At 36.3% G+C, this 16,132-nt stretch overlaps 2 protein-coding genes across 2 annotated transcripts; one reads left to right on the forward strand and one right to left on the reverse strand.

The window, feature by feature from the left end:
* The first annotated feature begins 5,261 nt into the window (after positions 1–5,261).
* On the forward strand, positions 5,262–10,624 carry LOC109021972 (very-long-chain (3R)-3-hydroxyacyl-CoA dehydratase 2). The gene is made up of 9 exons (XM_019004729.2): positions 5,262–5,352; positions 5,440–5,525; positions 5,627–5,674; positions 5,747–5,835; positions 6,079–6,132; positions 8,998–9,065; positions 9,179–9,228; positions 9,368–9,465; positions 10,347–10,624. Exons 1-9 carry the CDS (start codon positions 5,294–5,296, stop codon positions 10,449–10,451), a joined length of 657 nt encoding a protein of 218 aa, XP_018860274.2. The 5' UTR covers positions 5,262–5,293; the 3' UTR covers positions 10,452–10,624.
* A 2,098-nt stretch (positions 10,625–12,722) lies between these two features.
* On the reverse strand, positions 12,723–14,767 carry LOC109021971 (aquaporin TIP1-3-like). Its single transcript, XM_019004728.2, has 3 exons — positions 14,508–14,767; positions 14,139–14,386; positions 12,723–13,343 (listed from the first exon to the last, which is right to left on the reverse strand). Exons 1-3 carry the CDS (start codon positions 14,638–14,640, stop codon positions 12,969–12,971), a joined length of 756 nt encoding a protein of 251 aa, XP_018860273.1. The 5' UTR covers positions 14,641–14,767; the 3' UTR covers positions 12,723–12,968.
* Between the last annotated feature and the right edge of the window lie 1,365 nt (positions 14,768–16,132).

A 16,132-nucleotide genomic window follows, 5' to 3' on the forward strand; every position in this document is an offset into this window, starting at 1 on the left:
TCTGGCATCTTTCTCAATCAACGGAAATATGCCCTGGACATTCTTACTGATAGCGGCCTTCTTGGTTCTCGTCCTGCTTCCTTCCCTATGGAACAAAATCTCAAGCTACATGACACTGATGGTGACCTTCTTCCTGATCCCGGCTCCTACCGACGGTTAGTTGAACTACTCATTTATCTCACCATTACCAGACCCGACATTATTTTTGCAGTGAACATTCTCAGCCAATTTATGCATGCCCCCCGGGTTCCACACATGACCGCTGCCACACGTGTTCTTCGTTACATTAAAGGCACTCCAAGCCAAGGCATCTTTTTTTCTTCCTCCAATGATCTGCATGTTAGTGCTTATACTGATTCTGATTGGGCCAGTTGCCCCACCACTCGTCGCTTCACTACCGGTTTCTTCATCACACTTGGTTCTAGTCCCATTTCTTGGCGTACTAAGAAACAAACAACTGTTGCTCACTCCTCTATTGAAGCTGAATATCATGCCATGGCCGTCACTACATGTGAACTCGTCTGGATTCAACAGCTACTTCATGATCTTGGCATCTCTCACAAAGACCCTATGACTCTCTATTGTGACAATCAATCTGCCCTTTACATTGCTCAAAATCCAGTTTTTCACGAGTGTACCAAACATATTGAAATTGATTGCCACATTGTACGTGACAAACTTCGTTCGGGTCTCTTCACCACATCTCATGTTCCTTCTTCCGAGCAGATTGCCGACATCTTCACCAAAGCCTTTGGTTTTGATCTCTTTCATCACTTATCTCACAAGTTGGACATTACTGATCTTCATGTGCCAATTTGAGGGGGAGTATTATAGCACATCAAAATATTAGAATCTCCATGATTCTCGCATCTCCATGATTCTCGCACATCCCACCAATTTTGCTACCCAATATTTGATTTACTTGTAGCGGTATTATTTGATCTTCTTTCCATGTAAAGCATCACCGTACATAGCTATATATTTTTGTAAATCATTTTCAATGAAATAAAGTGAATCAATTAGCCAAACTAATGCTTAACACATTGAGATTTCAAACAATCCCAACAATGCTAGTAAGCTTGTTTCAAGATGATAAACAAAGGTTGATGGATCGTAGTGAACTTAAATGGGATACAAACATTTATTTAAGAAAAAAAAAAGGACATGAGGCTAGTGCACATGAAGGAAGAAGAGTCTCTACTTTTACAGAATGTGGTTTTGATAAATAGTTTTGATCTCCCTGAAGTAAAATATCAGATTAGTGGTAATTGTTTTAGCTGAACAAGAAAGGGAGACAGTCTTGATTAAAAAAAAGAAACAAAGGAAACTTCCATCTAATCCAATTGATTTTGACATGTGCGCTCTTACTCTGGCCCAAAATTTTCTGGGCTAGCTCATAGCTGAGTCATATCAGCTAAGCTCCAACAAGACCATCCACCTCTTGTGAGAGGAAACAAATGTTAGCAAAAGTAATTAAAATGCTAACAACAAGTGAATTTTATTACATTCTGGGAATCAAAGCATGACACCAAAAACTATCTAAAGTCCCGATTCTTATTAGAAATTTCTGTCTTTCAAAACGGAACAAGGCATGCTACTTGAGTCAACTCCCAAAACACCACAGAACATGCCCATCACCTCATTCTATAGATAAACCTAAGTCGACTTAAAAATAAACTAAATTTAAAGATCCAACCCCAAACTCCTGATTTCAACCGGCTTTAGTTTGTTACTTTAGCAAAATATCAGGAAAATATCAGGAAAATTCAACCCATCCATTATGGTTGTTTATATTGTTTGATGTTTCCATTATGGTTTGCTCATAGGAGTTAGAGGTTAAGATTTTATTAGAGGGTAAATATGGCTTACTTTGTTAAGTGAGTTTGTGATGCAATTGTCGTTAAAAGTAATAACTAGACTATTATGATTGTCTTTGGGGGCAAAGGCCCTAATCTCTTTACCCTTAATGAAAAATAAATAATAGTTATCTCACATGCTTTTATTGAGTGCAAGAGATTTATATGAAATCTTGAAGTCGTAAATTAAGTTTGCTGAATGACTTTTGTGGTCACCTTGTAGATTTTTAAAAATTGCAGTTAGACTTGTTCACTAGAATCTAAGGCTTATATTGTGAGTTTGACCAAAATGAGATTCGCGATGAGTCATCGTTAACTTCATGGTTGTGCAAAAGACTTTTACATGTAAAAGCTGAGTCTCTTGGTAGGAGCATGTTTTGGAAAGAGTGTAAGATCGTGATTTCTGACCTGTAGTACGGATAAAGACTAGCAAAAAGATAATACAAATTCGTAAGAATTTACATGTTTAATATATTGAGTAATGTCAGGTAAAAACTCTAAATAGACAAGTCTTATACAAGCCATTTGTAAAAAAATGGTCTCACTAATAAAAAATAATTTTTTTTACACTTTTTTAAGGTGTGGTCTACTTTTTTACAAGGGCTTGCACGATATTTGTCTATTTGAAACTTGTACAAATCATTTTTCACGAGGAAGTAAGCCATCCGGTAATTTTAAAAAAAAAAAAAACTCTAAAAAATTTCACAATATTCTCACTTTTTACTCTCAAGAAATACTCTAACCACTAAGCTTGTGTAGAAAAGTTGCTGGCCTAGTCCGTCCGTGACACTCGACCCAACTCGACTCGATCCGACCTTTAAAACAGTTTGAACAAACTTGCGGGTCGAACCCGCTAAATGTCAATTTCGATTCGACTAATACGTTTTAACAGCTCTCCAAATCTCAAACCCTAGCTGCCATCCCTCCCCATTTCTCTCTATCTTCATCGTCATCGCCTTCAACTCCAACAAGCAACAAGCACAGCCTCGAAAGATCGTTGAGAGACCTGACATCCAAGATTAAAAAAAAGAACCTATATAAGATGAAGCCCAAGTGGCTGTGAGAGAGAATCAGTTGAAGAAAGTGAAAATGGAAGGAAGAACAGTAAGAACAACACCATGAGCAGCATCAACAACAACATCAAAAGTTGAAAGGAGAAGGTTCATCTGCCTCCATGAGAGCTAGGCGCAAAAGAAAACCTAAAAAAGAGCAACTAGCAGCTAAGCTAAGTGGTAATAATAATAAATCACACATTTTTCTTTATCAACAACAACCCAACAATATATGGTGCATAAACCCAAAAGATTCTTCCTTGTTTTAGAATCATTTTCCACTTTATTTATCTGCGAATATGATTTTTTGCAAAAGCCAAGAATTTCATAATTTAACCCAATTATAAATAAAAAATAATAAAAAAATAATTTGAACTTTGCCCTGATCCTTCAAGCTTTTGCGAGTAGAAAATCTCAAATTATGTAAGAATTGAGCGAATAGATGGGTGAGAACGAAGAGAAAGATGCAAACTCTAAGTAATATATAACAAACATTGTGAATAAATTGATAAGGGAATGGCAGGAGGGGAGAGAAGAGGCAGCCCCTCCATTTCAACAAGGCAATAAGAGCTTAAGGAAAGGACGATCGCGTGCATGCACCATTTCAACAATGCAAACTCCATTTCAACAAGGAAAAACCTTGAGGCCGGTTAGATATAACTTTTATTTTCACACCCCACCAGTGAAAAATAAACACATCAGCAGCTTATTGATATTACAATAAGCATAGATCCATGTAAACTCCTCACTCTTTTCCCTCTTTCCTCCTCTCTTTCCTCTTCTTCTTCCCCTGTAACCCTTGTCGTTCGTAGTGACCTATTTCTCGAGACCATTGATCCCACCTAAGAAATGTTGGGAAGAGCTTTAAACTTTTTTTTATATTCGAGGCTCATCTTCTGCTGAGAAATTCTGGGTTGATGATTTATTGTCCAAGATCACAGCAATGGTGGACGACTCGAGGAAAGTGGCGTTGCCTGGAGATGGAATTTATTTTGTGTATATGGCAGAAAAGTTAATGGAATAGAAGGGTGTGAGGATTAAGATTGACGAGACAAGCTTCAGCATTAAGATTAGTGCGGATGGTGTTAATCAATCTTCTTTTAGGGATGGGAAAAAGATGTTTTTTTGGTCTGCTGGGATAGGTCCAAATTTAATTTAGATGCAGCTTCAAGAGTTGGGGATGTGGATTCTGAACAGTGACTCATCGTGCATGGTTGTTGTTTGTCATAGGTTATAGCATTTGTTATAGACTTAATTTGTACTTCGATATCAAATGAGTGGTGGATAAGTGAAAAATAATGGACGAAATCTAAATGTTTGTCCGGCCAATTCGATACACTCACTGTTGTTGTCTCCCTTCTATACATCGATGTTGTAGTGTTGTAGATGAAAACACAGCTTTTATAAGTGAAAGCAGAGAAAAGGAGAAGAATAGAGGAGGTAACAAGAAAGCTTGAATGTAGGCAGGGGAGGGATTTTTATTTTGGGGCAAAGAAGCTCGATTGCAGATGGGGGAGGGACTTTTTTGGGGTGTCGTCCATCGTTTAAAGTGCAGATGGGGAGGGACTTTTTTTTAGGGGCATCGTCTGTCGAGTGCAGATGGGGGAGGGAGAGGGAGCGAAAGAAGGAAGATGAGAGGGAGAGAGGCAGAGAAACAAATTGGTGATCACCTGTATGCAGGTGCAAGAGGAAATTTTGTGGGAGGCCTACATGGCTCTTCATGATTGGCCGGTGTGAAATTAATTTTGGCACTCGACCAGCTGGGAGCCGCACTCTTTCAACAACAGTCTAAAGATTTCTTTGAGTTTACGGAGTTTTGGGGGCTAGAGTCAAGACCATCTCTTCATTTCATCACTTAATAATAACGGGTTGACCCGCTTGAGTCGGGTTGGGTTGGTGTGTGTGTTTCCATAGCAATCGGGTCAGATCGGGTCGGGCCCAAACTCAGACCAGATTGGTTGGGTTACAGGCCTACTAGTCACAAAGTAATTTGATGTGGTTGGATGTATTATTAATGTGGTGCAGCTATTAAAATTAAAAAAAAAAATGCTTTGGATGATAAAAACTTTTTAAAATTTGTAAAACTACCGTGTTCGATTCAAAATTTACGTACAAAGAAAACTTTTTTAAGATTCATTATTTTTGTCCGAAAGTATGTATCTATTTAATTTCTTACATCATTCTTAAATTTGGAATTATTTATAAAAATATAAATTGGGCCGATATTTAAGTCCCTTAAGGTATTTTAAATTTAATTATTATTATTATTATTATTATTATTATTATTATTATTCAAGAAAAAAACAAAATCGAAAAATCTGAGTAGGGGAATATTTAATTGGTGCACAGTGACTGAAGCAAAGTAACGCCTGCAGATTCTCCACAATGCCTCAACTGTCTAAGCTCTATCTTGTCACTTACAATTCTCTCCAGGCTCTCGGATGGTATCTCTCTCTCTCTCTCTCTCTCTCTCTCTCTCTCTCTCTCTCTCTCTGTCTCTCTGTTTATGCATTCGTGTTCTTCAATGGCAGGGCATTTGCGCTCTCTAGAATCTTGAGCAGCTTTGTGACCACCAAGTCCGTGAATGGAGCTTACAGTGCCGCTGGAGAGCTAATCTGTCAGTCTTCTCTACATGGACTCTATTTCTAATTTCCTCATCCCCCCCCCAAAATTGATCTCGTAGTAGAGTTTTCAATTGCTGTTAATTTTGGTGTGCAGGTTTCCTGCAAAAGGTTGCATTCTTGGAAGTTGTGCATGGGGCCATTGGTGGGTTTTCTAACATAAGTCACTAAATTTAATAAATGTGTGATTTTGATGTTTAATTCTTTGAAATTGGAGGTCTTGTGCCAAGTGGAGTTGTGCATCCTCTACTGCAATGGGGAGGAAGGATACATTTTTTGTTGGCGGTTGTCCGTCTAATCGATGAGGTTGTCTCTATTATTTTTAGATTATTATTGTTCAATTTAAGTACTAAACATGATTCATGTCTGATTCTCCGGAATATGTGAAGTTTTCTGATACGAGTGGCTGAAGAAAGGAATGGCGAAAGTCTCTTAGGGCCACTTGTTTGTGCAGTCGGGAATAACATTGATAATTCATATATCTCATGCCTTATGTTAGTGAATGCTGAAAGTGATAAAAACTAATTGGTTCCAGCATTTTGTATGCAGGTCCAAGAGTTGCCATCAGTTTTCATCACTTTTTTTGTTTGGAGTCTAACTGAAGTAAGTTTATTTCTAATCATCTTTCATTGAAATTTTTGTATCTATCTCCACACATTACTATCAGTTTGGTGAAGACTAGGGACTTTGGTTTCTAGACAGTGATGGGTATTTGGTAGGCTTATATACCAATCATGTTGAAGACAACATGATACTGTCATATTGCAATACATTGATCGAAGGGACACAACACTTGAATGCACTTTTTAGCAAGGTGTTAAGACAAGTTTTGTAACTACTAACCCCTTTGTTTGGCCTTAGGAATGAGAAACAAATGATAGTGAAATGCTTGGTGAAAAATCATGCTAGAAAACTGTTTGCAATTTCAGATTTGATTAGTAAATCATTGGCATGTACAGGTGCATTACTTTTTTTATAGGGTAACTTCTATTAATAAGATAAAAGTGCATTAGCCAACTAGCCAAGTACACATGTAGAATATAAGAAAAAATGCCTTAACTGAAAAAAAAAAATGGATGACTTCTTGAAAACTAATATTCAAAGGACAAATGATGACACCAATCCACTGGTAAAGAGTAATAAAAAATAAAGCCTTAAGATCCACCATCGACTTGTCATTGTTGTTGAAGCTACGATTATTTCTTTCTCTTTGAATGCACTACATTAAATAGGCAGAATTATTATCCACAAATACTCTTTTCTATTGGCTATCAAACTTCCCTTTCCGACTTGCAAATAGATCCACCACCAAATGAGGCACAACCCAAGCCAACCTGAAGAGGCCTAAGGATTGAACTCCATATAGAACTAGCTATCTCACACTAGAGTAAGAAATGCTTTACAGTCTTCCCATCCTTCTTACACATCGCACCAATCAATGACAATAAAGTGCCGTCTTCTTAGGTTGTCAATAGTGAGGATCTTCTCCCTCATGGCAATTTGGGCAAAAAGTCCTACTCTCGGTGGAGTCTTACTATGCCATTTGTTCTTCAAGGAAAGGGAGTGCCACAGTCGAGGAGATGCATTAAATTTTAATTAACAGCTGGTCAATGCTACTAACATTTTATTTAAATTTGGTTTAGCTGGAGGATGGAATGATTCATCTAAATTTGTGTATGCTTTATCTTTTGCATACAGACATAAAGCGAAATATTTGATTACATCGACATCAAGATGATTCTTCTTCATATTATAATTTGACCTGAAATTGAACGTATGGAGATTTTGAGTTGTTCTTGTTTTACTTGCCTCTTTTGCTGTGGAGGGTTGGTCTTAGGCTTCAAAAGCACATGGTTTATTTGATTAGTTCATTAAACAAGCTTCTCTAAGCTTATTCTATAATACAAATATCTCATGAATAATACCCTTTTTCTGAGATATAGAGCACTCAATAAAATTCTCGTCTTTTATGAGTACTTTGTTTCAAATTTCATGAATCTTTTTATTTTTCATTAATTTTCTTGAAAATTGTTTTTGGGATTGCTTTTGTTAGCCACAAGGTTGTTTGTAGAACAAGTAGTCAGGCCCAAAAGGGGAAAAAATCTGGAATTACTGTTATCCAGTTTTTCTTCAGCAGCAAAGTTTCCTGAAATTCGCATCACTCCTGGTTAGTCCCATGTTCTGGTAAAACAAGCATTAAAAACATCTAGCATATTGCATAAAACCTACAAAAAAGATATTTTTTTAACATGATTTATACTAAATCTTCAATTTTGTATGCAGAAAGGTGCTCTCTGTTCTACTATTCGTATCCAAAATTTACTTTTTTGACAAGTGAGATAATTTTATTGAATGAAAAGGAAGTTTCCTCAGTACATAGGAAGTGTATAAGAGATTCATCTAAATAGAGCAAGGAAATAGATCTAGAAAGTCTTGGAAACTAGAAATAGAAAAGACGACGCTATTATGCACCACCTTCCAATTGTACAAGGTCTTTAGAAACAAAGTTTGAGGTCCATCCTTGACTTCTCACAACCTTCAAAGCTATGGCCATTTCCCTCTCTCCAGATCCACCACATTAAACAAGATGGGGATCTTTTTCTGCAATAATTAACACTGATGACTAACAAATTGCCCATTCTAACAACCTAGAATATCCACCACTCTCAAAGGCATGCCCCAGTCTACCCCGAAATTCCTGAAGATCATGTTTGATAAAGTATTAGATACATTACAGTGAAGTAAAAGGTGAGATATTGTTTCCCCACTCTTCTTGCACATATAACACCAATTTGTTATTTTGCCAAATCATCTTCCAAGGAAAAGAAGAACAATCATGATCACATAATACATTGTAAGATGACTTTACTTGAAACAATGCTGAACGATGAAAAGTAATGATAATGATAATAATAGTTTCCAAGAATTAGGATGGTTTGTTTTGTTTGTATTTCAAGAGGCTCAAGCATAAAATTAAGTGTTTGCCATGGCCATCTTGAAAAATCCTCGGAGCTTATTTTGCAAGCATACAAGCCCTTAGGTTTTTTAACTCTTTTTTTTTTTTAATTCTTTTGCCGTGGATTCACCCTTGGGATTGTCAATATAGCCTTTTCTATTCAAGTAAATAAAAATAAAAACCAGGTAATCTTGTAGCCATTCACTCACTGTTTGAGAAATGTTCTGTGTCTATCAAGTGGGAGGGATAGAACACGGAGAAGGTACAATATCTCTATTAATTTCTTCTTACAACAGTAGTTTGCTTTTGTTTTGTTTTTTTTTTTTTTTTGGTGCTTTATTTCTCTTATTGCATTTTTTAAGTTTATGGATTTTTATCCATGCCAAGATAATATTGAGTAATTCTAATATCATGTCCTACTTTCTCAAGATACATTTCGAGTTTGTTTCTGTTTCTGCTTAATGATTTTAAAGGTATAAGTAAATATGATATGCTGATAATCATGGTTTCAGGTAATTAGATATCTACATTACGCTTTGAACTGTATACAAAGTTGTCCATCTTGGATTACCTATCTCAGGTTTATTTCCTCTTTTCCCTATGAATTCATATATACATGTGCCATTACAGATACGCTATCTATGCAGAAGCTGACATTTCAAAATAAAATTTTAACACTTTGCTTTTCACTAGGTACACTGCATTCATTGTGCTGTATCCTATAGGAATAGCTCCTGGTGAAAGTGAGTCAATTGATTCCAAGCATTTTGGTTTCCTATTCTGGGTCATCTGAATGACTTTGCTATATGGCAATATTACTATGATTCAGTCCCCATTCATTCTTCTGCATAATTTGTTTAACTATTGGTTATTGCTATGCAGTGTGGCTCATGTACCAAGCACTCCCATTTGTGAAGAAGAAGCATCTCCATGAAGATTTATTTGATGGCCTTCCCTTCAGCTATTATAATTTTCTCAGGGTTTGTTGAATATTTAAGATTTTGTGAGGCAACCACAATTTTTTTAAAATAAAGGAGTCTTGTCATTCTTTCTGCTCTTCCTTTCCTTTGAGGTGTTGTACCATGGCGTTGGTAGTAAATTAACTTAACAAGTAGCATTTTAATACAACTTATCATATTTACTTGCTCTGTGCCTTCTCTGGTAGGCACAGAGTTTGAATTTATGCAATTCAGTTTACATTAGAAACTTAAAAGCTAAAGTGTGGTTCAAAATCAAACATTTTATCATCTCCATACATTTCAATAATATTAGCTTGTAATGCACCTATCTCTGGGTTGAACTGCCTTGTGAGTTCCTGCTTCAGCTGATTTAAAGAATATTTATCCATTTTAAGGCAGTAATGAGGTGGGAATTTCAAATATGTGCCATGTTATGTTCGTTTTGGACTCGCTCGTTTCTAAACCTGTTCCAATGTCTTATCTAATTTATGGATAGATCGAACTTTATTTGGATATAAGAACATCTTTCGAATATGTAGCATCTAAGGAGAAAAATATGGAAGTTTAAAACCATTATAGGACATCCAATTTTGAAATACAATGATTAATCTCTTGGATGCCAGTGCTTTCTGAAGAACATATACCATAATATTCCTTGTCGTTGTATTGCAGTTTGGCAGACATTTACAGCTCTCTCTCAAAATTTCACCTTTTATTTTTCCTATGGTTTTCACCAAGAGATGGTTTTGGTGTTCACTGTAGATGTAGTGGATATAGCATTGCTGGGGAAACTGGTTTTTTCCTTTATGCCGGATGCTAACAAAGACCTGACTTCCTTTCAGTTTTCATCATTTTAAGTTTCTTGTTTTCAGCTTTGACGTTTAGTTGGATTTTTCTGTCAGGTTCTTCTTCTGTGCTACCCTTTCCTATGGTTAAAACTTTACCTGCATATGTTTAAGCAACGGCGGTCAAAACTGGGAAAACGCCATGAGAAGAAGGAAATGTGAAGGTTGGAGCTCTTTAGGATGCAGTTTCTAGTTCGTTGTCAATTATTGGTACCTCTTGAACTTGAAAGCTAATGTGTTATGTGCCGTGAACATGGGCTTCATAAATATTCTTGCAATGTTTTTGTTCTTTGATTCCCTACTCGCTAATATTGAAGTCAGACCATATTTACATGTGCCTCGATACATTCAACTTTGGCAAAATTTAGATGCTCATAAGGAGTAGACTTAAAATATTGCAAATGTTATGACATGTAAAGTAAACTTTTCTGTCAACATATGAATTATATATGTTGGGAACATGTATTCCATTGTCACGGGCTGCCATTCCAGGGTCTATTGCATGGTAATCAGATTGAGCATAGCAATCTAGTTACCATTGCAAGAGCCGGAAACAGAGCAGGTTATTGCTATGCAGCTCTTGGCACAAATGGTTAACTTCAGAAAATGGCACAAATGACATTTTATAAATATTGGTTAGGTACGTGGCATCAAATGTAACAATATCTCCAATATACAGGTATGCAGCTTTTGATTGCGCATCAGCCCAAAAATAGCTTTCCATACACCCATCATTATCAACTTACATGGAATACACAAACCTAGGTTCTTTGAGTTGTCGATCAAGAAAGTAGAAATATAATCTTTGTGCATCCTCCCTCTTCAAATATTTTTCTCCTTTTATTTCCTAAGTAATTTTTAACATCCTTACCAATACAACCAATATTAAAGTCACCACTTGATTCTTTACTCAATACCGATACAATTTTCCTTGTAGGTACACCGGACTCATTCAAAGTCATAATAAGTTTTTTTAGATTTTAGTAACTCATTTGTCCACGAAGAAAACTAGTACTGTAATGTAGTGGCTGGATTATTTTAGTGAACCTATTTATGATTATGATTCTCATTATAATCATGGGTCTCTTTAGATTTCATTAAGGACACCTCCTCCACACTCCCCCCCGCCCAAAAAAAAAGGAGTCATGCCACTATTTTAAATACCATACCGGCCGGTACAGTCAGTATATGCCGTACAGGCCATTGATCTGGTACAGGTATTATATATATTTCATACTGGCCCAAATACCGGCCTGTATTTCGGCCTTTAATTTTTTTTTTTTCATTTTTTCAAACTACAAGCTCATTTTTTTTTATCCCCAATTCAGACTAGACTATTTATAATATATATATATATATGATACCTATAAAAAAAATAATTTATATATATGTATTTGTATATAATTTATTCATATATTGACTATTATTTTAGAATATAATTTATATATATATTCATATATATAATTTATTCATATATCGATTATCTCGAAACGGTACCGGTACTAAAATATTTCGTTTCAGTTTCTTGACCGGTACAATATCCAGTACGGTATTCAAAACTTTGAATCATGCTGTACTAAGCATATGGGAAAGTAAACTTTTATGTGTTGTTCTGCATCGTAGTCTGCCTGCCCTGCCTTTCAATCAGATTTGCTCTACCCATAACCTTTTTATTGTTCTCATTTTTGCTAAATGCTAAGCCCTCTCTCCATACTTTCGCAAATGCTTAGACTTTGCATTTTTGTGTCTCTTGACTTTGGTTTAGATACTAGTACTTTTTGAAGTACTCAATATGATTCTCAGAAGGATATCTGTGCCAGCTCTTTTCTCCCTATATGGTCTCTATTATGTATTTACAATCCCTATTCCGATCTTAGATAGCTCTGTATCATGGCTCTGCTTTGCTTTCCTTGAGGTTCCCCCATATTCTCTTAGGTATATGTTTCCATTGGTAGTAATCTTGGAAGAAAGACTGAACAACTGGCATTAACCCTTAGGCTGGACCATCGGGGTTGTTAGATTGCCAGCCAAAGTAGTCTTCTAAGAAATTTTAAATCATCCTCTTGTTGCATCATGGCATTTTCTATTTGGCCTACTATACCCACTACCCTTTTATTTGTATATTTATAAACCCACCACCTAGCTAGTGTACATCACCTATTGAGAAATATTGTTCTTCATTTTAAAACTTAGCATTTCCATTCACACAACATGCTGATGATGTACCTTTCAAGTGGTTACCTATTTTTAAGTGCTTGACATAAGCAATCACTTAAAATGTGTCGTTAATGAAAATGTTAAAAGTTTAAGATGAAGAGCTCTAGTCTACTAAACCCACCACTATTGTTCTTTCTCCGGGTCTAGTGGGTGCTCTCTCTCTCTCTCTCAAAATAATCAATGATAATAGCACATAAATCTAAAACTTGTCAAAATGTAAAGGGCAGAGCAAGAAAATTTCTTAGACTGAGCACAAATGCACAAATGGACATTACTCATCAAAATGATTGCAGGAATACAAGACAGTTCACAAGAATCACCAATTAACGAGAGAGCAAGATAGGAACAACATTAAGAACACCTGAAATCAAAAGAAACCACCAGACTCTCAACCCTTCCCCCCCTATCCACATAACTTCAACGACAGAGAAAAGATGGAAACTGAGAAACAGATACTAGTGCTTAGAAATCGGTGGAGGGGAGCTGTTCATGGGTGTTTGAATCGATGAAGATTATCTGGTAGACGAAGGCGGCAATGGCGGAGCCGATGAGTGGACCGAGCCAGTAGACCCAGTGGTTGTCCCATGACCAACTGACCACAGCAGGGCCAAAGGAGACAGCTGGGTTCATGGATGCACCATCAAAGGCACCACCAGCAAGAATGTTGGCACCCACAATGAGACCAATTGCAATGGGTGCAATTATTCCAATGTTACCCTTCTTTGGGTCAACTGCTGTTGCGTACACAGTGTAGACCAAACCGAAGGTCATCACAATCTCAAACACCAACGCATTCCATACACTTACACCACTTGACAGGGAGAATGCAGGTGTTGACTGCAAAAAAGGGGAAAAAAAAAAAAAAAACATGCTCAGATAATCAACCACGCCTTTTTCAAAGGTTATTTTTGTCATATATTTTTCCTCAAATGGAATTGTTTTGACAATTACAAAGAAAAAAGGTGTCTAAATTACATATTAAGACTTATGTGCCCCTTGGGCAATAAGCAAGTCGAATTGTACTTGTTTTTAACAATTTTATTGTGAGAATATACCGTAAAAAATATAGCATGGAAACATATAAAACAACACAATACATTAATGACTTGAGAGAATTAAAATAAGAAACATTATATTTGAGCTCTTAGAATTTAACTATAAAATTTTTCTACAAATCAAATCCTGACATGTTTACGAGGATAGATCAATGATCATATTTCATAACCTTACAAACGCATATAATTAAGTATATTGATTAAGATTCTCTAAATGTCTTTTTCTTAAATGAATATGAGCAAACTTTTTATCATTAAATCATTGGATGAGATTTAAAGAAGTGCTCGATCTATCAAAAATTTTATAAAAGTGAACTTATAAACTAGCGTGGATTGACATGAAATATTTAGATAAAATGAATTTTACAATTTGATATTTCAAGTCAATCTATGTTAATTTGTAAGTTTATTTTTAATTTAAAATTAACTTTTTAATAGATTTTACTCTAAATTAAATTTAAAAGATGAAAATGATATTTTTTTTTTTTTTAAATATATCGAGCCAATAACTATGTTACTTTAAGAACTGAACTTCAAAACAAAGCGGAGGTTACAGCTTGATCTGCAAATGCATTACCTGCCCAGTTGAGAGGCTAAGAAGCAAGCAAGCAACCACGGCTCCAAGGAGCTGCCCGATCCAGTACATAATACCTCTGAAGAGTGAGATGTGGCCACCGAGGAAGGCACCGAAGGTGACGGCAGGGTTCACGTGCCCGCCGGAAATGTTGGCTCCAATTGCAACCGCAACGAACAGTCCAAAACCGTGAGCCAGGGCTGCCGCCACAAGCCCGGCCGGCGTTGTCGACCCATCGTTCGTCAGCTTGTCTGCCAAAACGCTCATGACCATTAATACATCAAGTTTCTCAATTCAATCCCAACTAGCTACAAGCTAAAGAAACATAAAGGGGAAACGAAACAGATAACCGTAGACAGGGCAGGGGCTTACTGAAAGCAACACCGGAGCCTTCGCCGGCGAAAACAAAAATGAGAACAGAAATGAACTCGGCAAGAGCTGCTTTCAGAGCATCGGGTTGGGAAAACTCGACCGGGGATCCAACAGCAATTCTAGGGATCGCCATTTTTCTGATAATTCAGTGTAGACTCAGCTCCTGGAGCTAGCTTCTTACAAAGAGCCTAAAGTACTGTAATTCGCTTCTTGCACTTTCTGCTTTAGATTATGGGAGATTGGGAGTTTATATAAAGGGTGGAGTCGTAGGAGCAATACGACGTTCTTATTATTATTTGGCCTTTTAGCAACCGGAATAGCCGGTCTCAATCCGGTGACAGCTCGTTTTCAACGAGACAAAAAACAACGGCACAACATTTTAAGAATTTCCTAGAATTTTATATTAATGTTCTATTTTTTTATTCCTTAAAAGTTTTTTTTAGGATTTTTTAAGTAAAGTTTTATCGAGATATCATTTATATATTAGAGTATGTAAAAGCGGGTGGAAATATTTAAAAATTTATTTGAGTAAATTCTGGTAATTCTTTTAGTAATTTTATGTGAGATTTGTTTTTGTTTCGATATTTCTAATGAGAGAAATGATTTAGTCATAAAAAATTATATAAAAGTAAACTCATAAAATGACGTGGTTTAACGTGATCTGTAAAATTACAATTATAAATTTACTTTTTTTGTAAAATAGATCTAATAGATCACATGAAATAACGTTGATTTGTAAATTTGTTTTATGTAATTTCTTTCATGTGTCTGTAACACTTATCTTTAAGTAATGATTTATAGAAATATTAAATATATAAGTCGAGAACTGTCTTTATGTCTTCAATTACTTGACCATACCACGAGAAATTCATCTCTGGACTGTTAACTTCTTTGTTCAAGTGCATCCCCTTCAAGCTCCACCTCAATAAGGCCAATCTTTATGCAGAAAAATAAAGCCCTCCATAAACCATCGATCTCAGCTAAAACCGACTTATTTACATGTGATTGGGGCCTACCTAACGTTGCTATTAAGTCTCCATTAGAGTTCCTAACTATTATTCCTGCACTCATTTTGCAGATTTCTCCATTATATGATGCATCCCAATTAACCTTCATCGTCTCTCTCTCTGGTTTCTACCATCTACCTTCTTTACTAACTGGAACATAACCTCTGCCTCCTTCAAGAGAAAACCCTTCTTGAACTTGCTGAAAGTCTTCATACTCAGACAGAGCACTGTTGTACACCACCCGTGGACTCTCAAATTTCCCCTAAAAAATGAACTTGTTCCTTCTTAACCAAATTTTCTTTAATACACATGCTACCCCTCCCAGCTTCTGCATATGTAAACCTGAAGACAATCTCTCCCATACGTTACTGAACTCATCCTCAGCACTGCTCCACTTTTGTAGCACACATTGTTCAGCCCAAACATCTGAGGTTGCCCTACAACTCCACAGTGCATGACATGTTTCCTCTGATTGCTCACAAATGGGACATAAGGCTGTTTCAGTTACTCTTCTATGAAACAGGTTCCTCCTCTTTGTGGGAGTTGCCTCATTTATTGCCTTCCAAATGAAAAGCTTTACTGACTGTGGCACTCTCATCTTCCATATGCATTGACTTC

Source organism: Juglans regia, chromosome 5 (assembly GCF_001411555.2).
Source record: "Juglans regia cultivar Chandler chromosome 5, Walnut 2.0, whole genome shotgun sequence".
Taxonomy (NCBI): Eukaryota; Viridiplantae; Streptophyta; class Magnoliopsida; order Fagales; family Juglandaceae; genus Juglans; species Juglans regia.